At 41.3% G+C, this 12,750-nt stretch overlaps 1 protein-coding gene across 1 annotated transcript in view; it reads left to right on the forward strand.

Moving 5' to 3' along the window:
* The first annotated feature begins 5,284 nt into the window (after positions 1-5,284).
* The window catches only part of LOC124556391 (inhibin beta chain-like), a 110,408-nt gene continuing 102,942 nt past the window's right edge, over positions 5,285-12,750 (forward strand). Inside the window, exon 1 of the mRNA XM_047130354.1 lies at positions 5,285-5,485. Coding sequence (XP_046986310.1) covers positions 5,285-5,485 — 201 coding nt within the window. The remainder of the gene's footprint in view (positions 5,486-12,750) is intronic.

Genomic DNA, 12,750 nt, shown 5'->3' on the forward strand with positions numbered 1-12,750 from the left:
TGTTTTTCAGGCATGTACACTGTATCTCTATTTTATTACACATAGCCCCATTATGGGGCAAACTGCAAGTTTGCATTACATGGTAGTCCACCTTTTTTTAAGCTATTAATGTTGACACTCCCTCGAGGTCATTGGAGTTATGCTCAATTATTAAATTAATTTAAGGTAGTTAATGTGAGAATTTTATAAAGTTATCTAAGGTCGTATTCCAGCAGATTTCGAAGGTTACGAATTTCGTTTCCATTTTGATTAAGCTAACCATTTTAGCGAAACAAATCTCGTCAGAGAATACAGGCATTTACACAATACTGTACGTTTGTTTATGAACAGGGCATTTTCCGTATTCCGAGAAATGCTCCAACCCTAATGACATTTACGAGGGCGAGACGTCAAACAGTGGAGAATAAGCTGCGTATAAGTAACCATTAAGAGGTCAGTCGTAGATAGTTAAAGTGACAAATATAACATAGTTATTTGAAAAGAACTGCGCATTTTAGAAGAAGTCCTGTGGCAAATCTTTCTAGAAATGCGTTTGCAATTATGACGTAATAAACGGCATCATTCATTGCGCGCACTTGTAAAGATCGTAGAAAGAGAACAGCTGCTAACATTAAAAACCATGATAAGGAACATTTTCTTTGGGCAAAAGCTGGGATTATAACTCTTGAAACAGAATCAGGCACTGTGCACACAGGGAAGTTACTAAAACTAGACAACTTTGTTGCCCATAACAGTAGCTGTCTCTTATATCAGTAATAATTACCTCCCTGCGGGTAACTTCCTGCACTCTGGTAGTATTTATACATTTCCTGAAGCATTTCTCAGCAATCATGAGATATTCTTTTATGGAGCGTTCAACCTGCAAGAAACAAGATACCGGTATTTATCCATGGCGAAACGTAAGTTACGATCATTTTGATAAATCGTGCATATTACTTACGGAAACATCGTTCTTTCTAGACATGGTGAGATGCAGCGAAGTAAATGTATCGGATTAATGGTAGATGAATGAAACTTTATCTTCCGCCAACCTCGGCCTAGTAATTCTGCTCTGGGGAACAAACGACAATGCGTCGCCTGCGCGCCAAAGATAATACTACCTGACACGTTCCTTTCCAGTGTTTGCGTTTATTCTGTCTTAGAACGAAGGTAATTTGACAAATCGAAAACAAATATTAATTTTACATTTTAGTTCAAGAGGGCGAAGCATAGTTAAGAGTTGATGGTAGTATTTAGCGCTTTCTGTTTTGTATATGAATATGTTCTGTTGTTCGAAAGCTGTCGTCGCCCCAGAGAGAACACACTGTATATCACGTAAACGATTGATTCGGAAAATTGTTTTCATCATGGTTACAGATTGTGTTCCTCAAAATTGTGTGCTGATTTGGCATGGGCGACCTTTTCTGGACTGAATGCTAAGAAGGAGCTGTATTTCCTTCATTCATTTCATCACAACATAATGGTGTTATTCCAGCGAAGAGTGAAACCATCGTATTTCTGGTCAGTTTTTTCTACGAAAGGCCGCCGTAGGCGTCCATCACAAGTAGATGACCTTAGGACCTTAGAGAGAAATGCAGTTCATGTCAATATACAAAGTGTTTCCAAGTAGCCTCACGTTTTTCACAGACAATGCACTTTATCTATAATGAAATACTGTCTCATAGAAGCTGCAGAAATATTCAGTCTTGAGAGGATTTGAAAGTGGTCAAAGATTGGAAACTTTCTTTAAATGTTCAGAAATTTAAGAAAATGAGCACTTCACAAAACGATAAAACGGTATCCTATGGCTATATCATCACCGAGTCATAATCAGAATTGGGCAATACAAATACCTAGATATAACCCATGGCAAATAGGACTAACAGTGGATAATGAACACGGAGAAGAACGAATGGTCAAAGTTTTGTTTGAGCCGTGGGAGAGTGTCACAGATATTCCACAGAAACGTATCTGCTACACCCTCAAAAAGATAAACGTAAATTATTCAGTGAAAGCTTGCTTACAGAGTTTAAAGAAGCTGCTTCAAATGATAACTCTAGGAATATGCTACAATCCCCTACGTATCACTCCCTCAGAGATCGTGTGCAGAAGATGAAATTAATTACAATTCACTTGGAGACATCTACATAGTTATTTATCCCGTGTTCCAACCATGAATGAAATGGGAGGAAGCCATAATAACTGGTATAGTGAAATGTATCCACCACCATGCACTTCATAGTGGTTTGTAGAGTACAGATGTAGATGAAGATGTCTTGGCATCAGATGTCTGGGGGTAATAGATCGCGTCATAAGGAATAACGTTTGTCAGAGAGAATGCTCGTAGACGCTTCCCACCAACACTAGGTATTCATTAATATTTGATGGCCGTGGGACCACGAGAGTTCACCAAACTAGCACAGACTGCTCACCAGTTGTGATGCATACTACTTATCCCTGTAAACAGAGTGATTTTCAACAAGAAAACCTCAAGAATGAGATTTTATAAAGACATTTTAGAAGTTAATCAGTAACATTAATTTTGTTAGGCCTAAGTAGCGTAGCCGTGGGGTTACTGGTCTAGGGGCAAGACAGATATATAACCCGTACTACAGTCAAAGGGGCATCTGTGCCATGGAATAACTGTGCACGCTACATGTAGCTGTATCTTTAAAGATCAGCTAGCAAAAACCTACACTATGACATCACAGCAGCAGACCTATGCCAACCATCCTAAGTATAGACTGCCAGAAAATTCACACAGCCTGCATTGTTGCCAGATTTCATCCCTCCATCTACGGCCTCGTTAATGATATCATATAGTGTTGCCAGATTCCACCCCCCCTCCCCCCTCCCCTCCCCCTCTGACATAGACCAATAGCCATATTTGTAAATGATGGTAAATTCTAAAACTTTTGGGAAAATAAAGACAGCCCAATTGAACCACAGATTTTTCCCCCACTTTTATGACATCACAGCTCAGGACCCATTTGTTCTAAGTGTAAAATTGTGAGAAATTAAAAAAATACAAGATGAGCAAATACCCTACTGGTTGAAAATGTTGATGGCTGACCTGGGAATACGAGCATATCCATGTGACATCACAGTTCAAAACTGGAATATGAGCACAGCTTGCATTCTTGGGAGATCACTTGTAGTAAATATGGATTTCAAGATGGTGAACTTGATCATACAAGCTCAGCCTCCAGAGTGCCACCTCATTTGTCGTAAGTTTAAAAAAGTAGTACCTCAGCTGTCCTATGTTTCAACCATTCCCCTCACCTCACTGACATCACAACATGCTATCTTAACTTTGAAGCTGACTTATTCTAAGTCCATTTAGGCTGTTCTTAAGCAATTTTGCCCTCCCACTTGCTGGCCCACTTTTGTTGTTTTGACCACCACTGAGAGAGGATAGAAATGTTTATGGCTTTATTCAAACAGAAAAACTGGAGGAGAGGTCCCTTCTGGAGACAGATTGTCTGTGCTGGCCACTGCACCACGCACTAAAGACTCCTCCATTACATCACATTATGCCACTTCATGATGTATTGCACAGTGCCACACTGCACCAGTGTCTGAGCCACATGATGGCATCACCTTGCCTGCCGTTCAAATTGTTTCTGAAATTATATTCCATTGATTGTAATAATACAGAGTGTGTCAAAAAGAATCATCTAATTTTTAAAAAATCATAACTATGATGTTATTTGAGATATGTGTGTGAACAATGAGGGAGTTAAAATAGAGTAGGAACAACAGAAGTTGTTTTGTGTTCTACATTCTGCACAGTACGGGTCATTAATAACTGTTCAGTGTGACTTTCGTACCAGGTATGGTGTGGATACTCCTAGAGCAGAATGCATTAGACAATGGCATGAACAATTCCGAGAAACAGGTTGTTTGCATAAAGGCATATTGCCGGGCTGTCCCCAAGAGTGTGACACAGACATTGAATGCATCTGCCATAGTTTCACAAGGCGTCTTCAGAAATCCATTCACTGGGCAGCTCAACAGCTCAACATGCCCCCAATGTCCATGTGGCGTGTGTTGCATCAGCGTTTACATATGAAACCATACAAAATTCAGCTACTGCAAGCTCTTCATGAAGGTGGCGAACAACAATGTGTGGAGTTCCCTAATTTCGTTCTTGGCTAGATAGATGATGACAGTTTCCTTCCACACTTAGTGTTTAGTGACAAGGCAACATTCCGTTTAAATGGAAAGGTGAACTGTCAAAATGTCAGAATATCGGTTATGGAACAACCAAATTAAGCTGTAAAACTTGAGAGGGACTCTCCAAAATGTAATGTGTTTTGTGCAGTTTCACAGAAGAAGGCATATGGTCCATTTTTCTTTGCCGGGAACACTGTTACAGGAAGCACATATCTTGATTTGTTTGAGAACTTTCTCTTACCACAGTTGGAGGTAATTCAAACAATTTCATTTACCAACAGGATGGGGCGCTGCCATATTCGCATCTGCAAATGGGGAAATTCTTTAATCAAAAGATTACTGAACGATGAATTGGTGGTATTGGACCAAATGATTCAGCCTTACATTACTGACCTCCAAGGTCACCAGACCTGACTGTATGTAATTATTTCTTGTGGCGGTTTATAAATGAATCTGTTTATGTGCCTGTGTTACCAACAACCATGAATGTACTGAGACATTGCATAATAGCAGCTATGGAAGTTGTAACTCAAGACATATTCGCTGCAGTGTGGGAACAATTTGAATACTACATTGGCATATGACTTGCATCACAGTGGGAGCATATTGAACACTATAAAAATGGATGAAAAAAGCTTTTTGAGTTTCCCGTTCATCAAAAAACAAAGTTCATTATATATGAGATGTGACTGGAAATTCTTAAGAATGAATCCGCTACTGCTTACACGGAGGGTGAGCTATTTCCTTGTCCTTGAATGCCCTCTGACAGGAAACTGCGTTTCTTTCATTCAGTTCATTGAGGCAGCTGTTTGAATGCGGGTCAGTTAGGACTTGTTGCCGGTTTCTGTCTGCATGAAAATGGACGTAAAAACGAAGCAACGAGTTTGTATAAAATTTTGTTTTAAAACCGGGAAACCAGTTTCTAAGACTTACGAACTATTAAAAACAGCTTTCCGAGAATTTTATGAGGCATTCAAATGTTAATGTCTGGTTCAACAGACTTAAAAATGGCCACGAATCATTTGAAGATGAACCACAGTCCGGCCGTCCTTCCACCTCGAAAATGAATAAAAATGTTGTGAAAGTTCCCGACTTAGTGCTCCCTGATCGTAGACTTACAATTAGTGATATGGCTGATGAACTTGATTCAAGTTTCTATGAAGTTCAGTCAATTTTAACTAAAGATCTGAACATAAAACGAGTGTCCACAAAATTCATTGCAAAAGTGTTGTTAAGTGACCAGAGACAGTACCGACTTGAAGTGAGCCAAGAACTGGTTACCCGAACTAAAAATGACCCAGATTTGTTAAACAGGGAAAGTCTGTCGAAGGTAAAGACAACGTTGATGATTTTTTTCGATTCTACCGGTATTGTGCATTATGAATTTACCCCTGGAGGACAGACAATTGGCTAGGAATACTACAAATTGTTCTTGAGCGTTTGCACGAAAAGGCGCAGAATAAAAGGTCTGCATTGTAGAAAGACAGGAATTGGGCAGTACAACATGACAATGCTCCGGCTCATTGTTGTGACTTCTCCATCGTTGAATTTTTGATAAAATTCAAAATTCCTGTGCTTCCACAACCGCCATATTCCTCTGATTTGGGCCCTGTTTCCAAAACTGAAATTTTCGCTGAAAGGGAAGCAATTTAACTCTATTGAAGACATCCAGGCAAATACAAAGAGCGTCCTTAACACACTTTTTCCAAAAGTGGAAACACAGTTGGAGTCGGTGTGTTCAGTAATAAGGGAACTATTTTGGAGGAGATGCATCACAGTTGCATGTAAGTACCACCATTGTACCATTACAAGCCCATTCTTAAAACTTTAAAACTTTCCAATCACTCCTCGTATGTTTATTAGTTTCAGTAATATAGACATGCCAGATCGGATGTTTCTTTTTGATACACCCTCTATACTTAATTTTGCTATAAATCACTTTAATGAAGAATATATTATAATTGAAAATTCTACTACAGTACCTACACAATGGAGATATTTTCATGGGCTGATCAGAAGATGTGATAATATTGGCGCCTCTCATTAGAAAGTGATCACTGCAGTCTTCCTGGTAATCTATTTCAGTTTTCCAAATACTAATTAACTTAGAATCCATCTGTAATTAAAATTAGCACCTTTCCAAAATTACATTTGCCGATTTGAGTCAATATGCCAAGTATGGTCTACAATTTCACTTTGTAATTTTGTTGCCCTCATTTTTGTGAACCAGATACCTTTATTAATTATTCAATGAAGCATTTAATTAAAAAAGTGACTAAATTAACATAATTAAAACTATATTAAGTTTTCTCATAAACAGGAAGCGTACAGTGTGCTATCTATATATCACTGAGAACTTTTTATAACTCTTCAATTAACAACCCTACATGTAAAACAAATCATTTCTGGAGCCAATAGCTCATCTATATTGCCAATGTTTCACTCAGCTGTCTTAGAAATTATAATTTAACTCTCGAAATCTTAAACAATTGTTGCACCAGTTTATATATACCTCTTCCAACCAAAACTCTTCAGTTCTGAGTAAGTTAACATACAAAAAAAAAAAAAATTAAAAAAAAAACTGTGTCAGTCCCTGGTGTTAACACCATGTAGAACTTGATAAACTCTTTTGAGTTAGTCTGTGGGTAACATTCATTCCAGTGCTGTCGTTCTGGCAACACCATGGACGTCTGTAGATTTGTGTCTGGTCTACCAGCTAGCTGTGTAAACTGAAACCAAGGTCAGAACTCTACTCAGAAAGAGCGCTATAGACAATTTGCCAGTGTCATACTGATTAATATGAAGTTGAAAGTGCCTGCTTGTGCACACCATTTTATGTGAAATCAGAAGCTTGTCATAGTATTGCCATTAGTGACAATAAATGTGAAAACAAGTAAAATTATTTAAACACTGCATTGTGTATGTAACTGGATAATTTAAAATAAAACCAGCCTGCAGCAATTCAATAAACTTCCACCCATGAGACACTCAGTGCAAACAGGAAATCACAAGAGCATAATTTTTGCTTGGTGCAGCCATGTGAGGATGCATTCCTTCAAACACGAGACTGTAAGTATAGCTGAGTGTGACATTGCAGACGACTACTTATTGTCAGTGGCAGAAGTCTGGGGCATAGACAGGGGGCGGGGGAGGGGGGGTCGCAGGGAGTGCCAACACCTCCTCCAGAGACATGAATTTTTTTAGCAAGTTTAAAGTCGTGCAGGTCAAAATATGGCAATTATTAGTTGTAATGAATGTTATATTAAATATTATAATGACAGATAGAAAAGTTTGCAGAGGTCGCAGGGAGTGCAAATCCCTCCCCCAGAGACATGATTTTTTTTTAGCAAGTTTAAAGTCGTGCAGGTCAAAATATGGCAATTATTAGTTGTAATGAATATTATATTAAATATTATAATGACAGATAGAAAAGTTTGCCAGTAGACAGACTGGCAAAATGTCTATAAAGGTGTGTCCACATCAGCCACAACATGCAGCGCAACAACAAACATGTTTCATGACGTGTCGGAACATCACAGGAAATGGTTTGTTCGTGCATGCTTCGGCACTCCAGACCATCAGTCCTGGTTGTGAGGCCGTTTGGCTTGTGACAGTCAGCTTGGTATCTCATCACTGTCAGGGATGTATCCAGATACATCTTTGCTGGTCATTAGACTTATCAATGAAGACAGTTCTACTCGTCAATGAGATTCCAGGCCAAAGATGTGCCTGGAGACTCCCATGGCAGCAGTAAGATACCAAAATGACTGTCGCCCACTATATTACTCGACAACAGGAGTGACGGTTCAAAAAATGGTTCAAATGGCTCTGAGCACTATGGGACTTAACTGCTGTGGTCATCAGTATATAGTAGTCACTATTTGTTACAAGTCCAATTAACAGGTGTATGGGTGTTGTTGACAATCAAAATTAACTATTACAGAAATAACATGATCAGTAGCACATATAGCAAAAACATAACGGCTCCAGCGTAACCAAAGTAGTGCATTAGGCCCAACACCACGTCTGAGAGTGTAGATGTTTGGGGAAGTTAGTGAAAAGATTAACTAAGACTTAAAAATGGTTCAAATGGCTCTGAGGGCTATGGGACTTAACAGCTGAGGTCATCAGTCCCCTAGAACTTAGAACTACATAAAACTTACTAACCTAAGGACATCACACACATCCATGCCAGAGGCAGGATTCGAACCAGCGACCGTCCCGAATTAAGACTTAAGCTAAAGACGTATTCAAACAGTATTGGTGCTATGTGTCAAGTTATTTATGTGTGCAGGCTTGGCCAGGAATACTGTTAAATTTTACTGGTAAGAATATTTGAATTAAAGAAATCCAAATACGTCGTCTTATTCAAGTAACTCAAACAGTCAGTCCATTTTTCCAAGTTCACCATGGTCAATATTAGTCTAAATTTCTCATGATACATCAGTATTGTTGCACAGCAGAATAGTAATAAAGTGTAAGAATAAAATTTCGTTAGAAGCGGTTGGGGCAACGCTAAGTGGAAAATGCCTGCTGGGTACACAGTGGTGGCATAACCAATCTTAACACTCACAAGAACTGAAGTACAAACCGACAGGGAGAAAATGTCTCATAGTGTGAGACAGAACATCAGGATAACAGCACAGAGTAGACACAACGCTCTTCTTTAACTAGGCTACATGTAGTAACTTCACATAGGGATGATATAATAATACCTTGCTGGCTGGAAACATAGGATGTATGACACTCTGAAGCCCTGAAGTTAAACATCAGGCCAGTGAAGAGTGCTGACAGGCCAGAAAATGGGGGCACATTTATTCGGTCATATGGGAAATCACACCATCCACTGTTATAAAAACCTCACCTTCCTCCCACTCGCTCTAAGAGCAAGACCACTCCATCTACCTCACTGGTGCTTATGAAAGGTCAGCTCTACTAGTTGCAGGATGCCCGGATAAATTCCACAAAGTGTCTACAGCTGCAGCAGCATTGGAGTCCACTGTTAAGAGTCCACAGCTGTCTGGTTGAGGTGGGGATATTAACTCTGTGAGCTGCACTTCTGTCGGTGACAATGGTGGCTCAGTGAAGATGAAAAAAGAACCGATCTGCCCATCGGTGAGCTGTTCAATGTGGGAACAGATGCCTGTGCAATCACTCATGGGCACTACAGGTACAGCCTTAGTGGCTCTATGCTGGGACCACCTCTCAGGCTAACCTTGGCGTCACTGTTGGGTCTTCTGCCTACACGCTCTATTGACAACCGGCAATAAGGCATGCAGATTTCTGGAGATGAGCCTAAGTTCAGCTTCACTCAACGAGAGTGCTGTAGCTCTGAGAGGTGTCCACAGTCACACTGGGCTGTAGCAACACGCCGGCTGCTGGACCCTTCTATGGCAGATCCATGACACTGGCCCCAGACAATCCCCAGGCCTGAGCCTGCAGATTTTTCATTGGGTGCTGATGTGCTACTCTGTACCCTCATCCAAACGTGGGCTCAGCATGGCTGGTACTAGGCAGCAGAGAGAAAAGACAGAATAATGTTACAACTCTCAGAATCAAATATCTGTTAACTGAATGATGTTTCATTTGCTCCCCAGTACTACACAGAACCCCACCCGCACACCTCCGCTTGTCTATCCTACAGTCAAGTAGGAGGCCACTTCTGGTAGTCTCCTGCAAATTGGGCACCAGGAACGTAGACATCAGTACTGTCGCCATCGAGGTGCCACAACTATGCATCAGCAGCCATTTACTCCTTTCTTTATGCAGTGTGGTGAGTGGCCAATTTTTGTTGGCCTGTTTCCTGTTTTCCACTATTTTGTGGCCATGTTGAGTTGGAAGGATCTGCATATGAACTTGAAAGTGGCATTGTATAGGCCAGAACATGCAGACGTTTCACACTTGAGGGGTAACTGCCCAGAAGAGTACCTATGTCCAAATAGGTGCCGGTATTGTAATTTATGAGGGCATGAATTACCATTTGCTAGAGCAGTGCAAGTAACGTGTAGAAGTTTTAGCCATGAAACATGGCAGTGCAAGGAGTCCTACTGGACTGTGATCCGTAGTAATGATTAATACAGTTTTTTCCGCTTGTTGACAGTGTGTCAGTATAATAGGTTCTCTCTGGGACTTTATTATTAGTCGAAGCAGACGATAAATGAATACAGAAATTCTGAGTGAAACGACTGAAATTTTGAAACGTCATGTAGCCATGTTGCTCCAGGATAAAACGGAACATAGCCAGGCTAGCGAAAACTACAGAGAGAACTAGAAGCATTATGGGCTGTGACTGGGTTGATGCAATCATAAGGGGGAGGATACCAAGACTGTAGTAAACTTATCAGTCCCATTCATTGATCCTATGGCATCTAGTCTCCTTACTACATCTTTTCTGGGAAATCATCTGAGGATGTATCAGCCTTTGTGGATGATGTGAAGGAAGCAGCATGGTTGGGGAATTGATCCAGTGTCACATGAATGTCTATGCCAAAATTATGGTTAACGGTTCACCCTAAAACGTATCTCATAAACCATGAAATCCTTAGTAAAACATACACATTTTGCCCGCTAGCTGAAGAACCTATCCAACGCTATCACAATCAAAATAGTGTAGATTTTTCAGGGTAAAGCTCACAGAATTAAGACAGAAACACAGTGAGTCATTAGAGGCATACTCTGGCAAAATTCTTAAATGAAACTTAGAGACTTATAAGCTGATGCACACTACAGAGAAAGATATACACTACTGGCCATTAAAATTGCTACACCAAGAAGAAATGCAGATGATAAACGGGTATTCATTGAACAAATATATTATACTAGAATTGACATGTGATTACATTTTCACGCAATTTGGGTGCATAGATCCTGAGAAATCAGTAGCCAGTACAACCACCTCTGGCTGTAATAACGGCCTTGATACGCCTGGGAATTGAGTCAAACAGAGCTTGGATGGCGTGTACAGGAACAGCTGCCCACGCAGCTTCAACACGATACCACAGTTCATCAAGAGTAGCGACTGGCGTATTGTGACGAGCCAGTTGCTCGGCCACCATTGACCAGACGTTTTCAATTGGTGAGAGATCTGGAGAATGTGCTGGCCAGGGCAGCAGTCGAACATTTTCTGTACCCAGAAATTCCCGTACGGGACCTGTAACATGCGGTCGTGCATTACCGTGCGGAAATGTAGTGCTTCGCAAGGATCGAATGAAGGGTATAGCCACGGGTCGTAACACATCTGAAATGTAACGTCCACTGTTCAAAGTGCCGTCAATGCGAACAAGAGGTGACCGAGACGTGTAACCAATGGCACCCCATACCATTACGCCAAGAGATACGCCAGTATGGCGATGACGAATACACGCTTCCAATGTTCGTTCACCGCCATGTCGCCAAACACGGATGCGATCATCATGATGCTGTAAACAGAACCTGGATTCATCCGAAAAAATAACGTTTTGCCATTCGTGCACCCAGGTTCGTCGCTGAGTACACCATCGCAGGCGCTCCTGTCTGTGATGCAACATCAAGGGTATCCACGGCCATGGTCTCCGAGCTGATAGTCCATGCTGCTGCAAACGTCGTCGAACTGTTCGTGCAGATGGTTGTTGTCTTGCAAACGATCCGATCTGTTGACTCAGGGGTCGAGATGTGGCTGCACGATCCATTACAGCCATGCGGATAAGATGCCTGTCATCTCGACTGCTAGTGATACGAGGCTGTTCGGATCCAGCACGGCGTTCCGTATTACCCTCCTGAACCCACCGATTTCGTATTCTGCTAATAGTCATTGGATCTCGACCAACGTGAGCAGCAATGTCGCGATACGATAAATCACAATCACGATAGGCTGCAGTCCGACCTTAATCAAAGTCGGAAACGTGATGGTATGCATTTCTTCTCCTTACACGAGACATCACAACAACGTTTCACCGCCGATCAACTGCTGTTTGTGTATGAGAAATCGGTTGGAAACTTTCCTCATGTCAGCACGTTGTAGGTGTCGCCACCGGCGCCAACCTTGTGTGAATGCTCTGAAAAGCTAATCATTTGCATATGACAGCATCTTCTTCCTGTCGGTTAAATTTCGCGTCTGTAGCACGTCATCTTCGTGGTGAAGCAATTTTAATGGCCAGCAGTGTAGACCTCACGTGGGATAGGGCCTTAACTGTACTCATAAGTTGTACTTCAGCGGATATCTCATGATGGGTGAGGATAGAAAACCTTAGTGATTTGTCCTCAGTTATCAGAATCGCGGCAAAGGTAGAGCAAATAGATACTGAAAGTCAAAAATGGAGGGATCGTGATGTCTTCTGCTCTGAGCCGGCAGCGGTGGCCGAGCGGTTCTAGGCGCTTCAGTCCGGAACGGCGCGACTTCTACGATTGCAGGTTCGAATCCTTCCTCAGGCATGGATGTGTGTGATGTCCTTAGGTTAGTTAGGTTTAAGTTGTTCTAAGTTCCAGGGGACTGATAACCTCAGATGTTAAGTCCCATAGCGCTCAGAGCCATTTGAACCATCTTCTGATCTGAGGTCAAATTCTGCAGATGTGGATGAGTGGTTCACATGAAGAAGGAATGCTGCCAGCTACAGTGCT

Source organism: Schistocerca americana, chromosome X (genome assembly GCF_021461395.2).
Source record: "Schistocerca americana isolate TAMUIC-IGC-003095 chromosome X, iqSchAmer2.1, whole genome shotgun sequence".
NCBI lineage: Eukaryota > Metazoa > Arthropoda > Insecta > Orthoptera > Acrididae > Schistocerca > Schistocerca americana.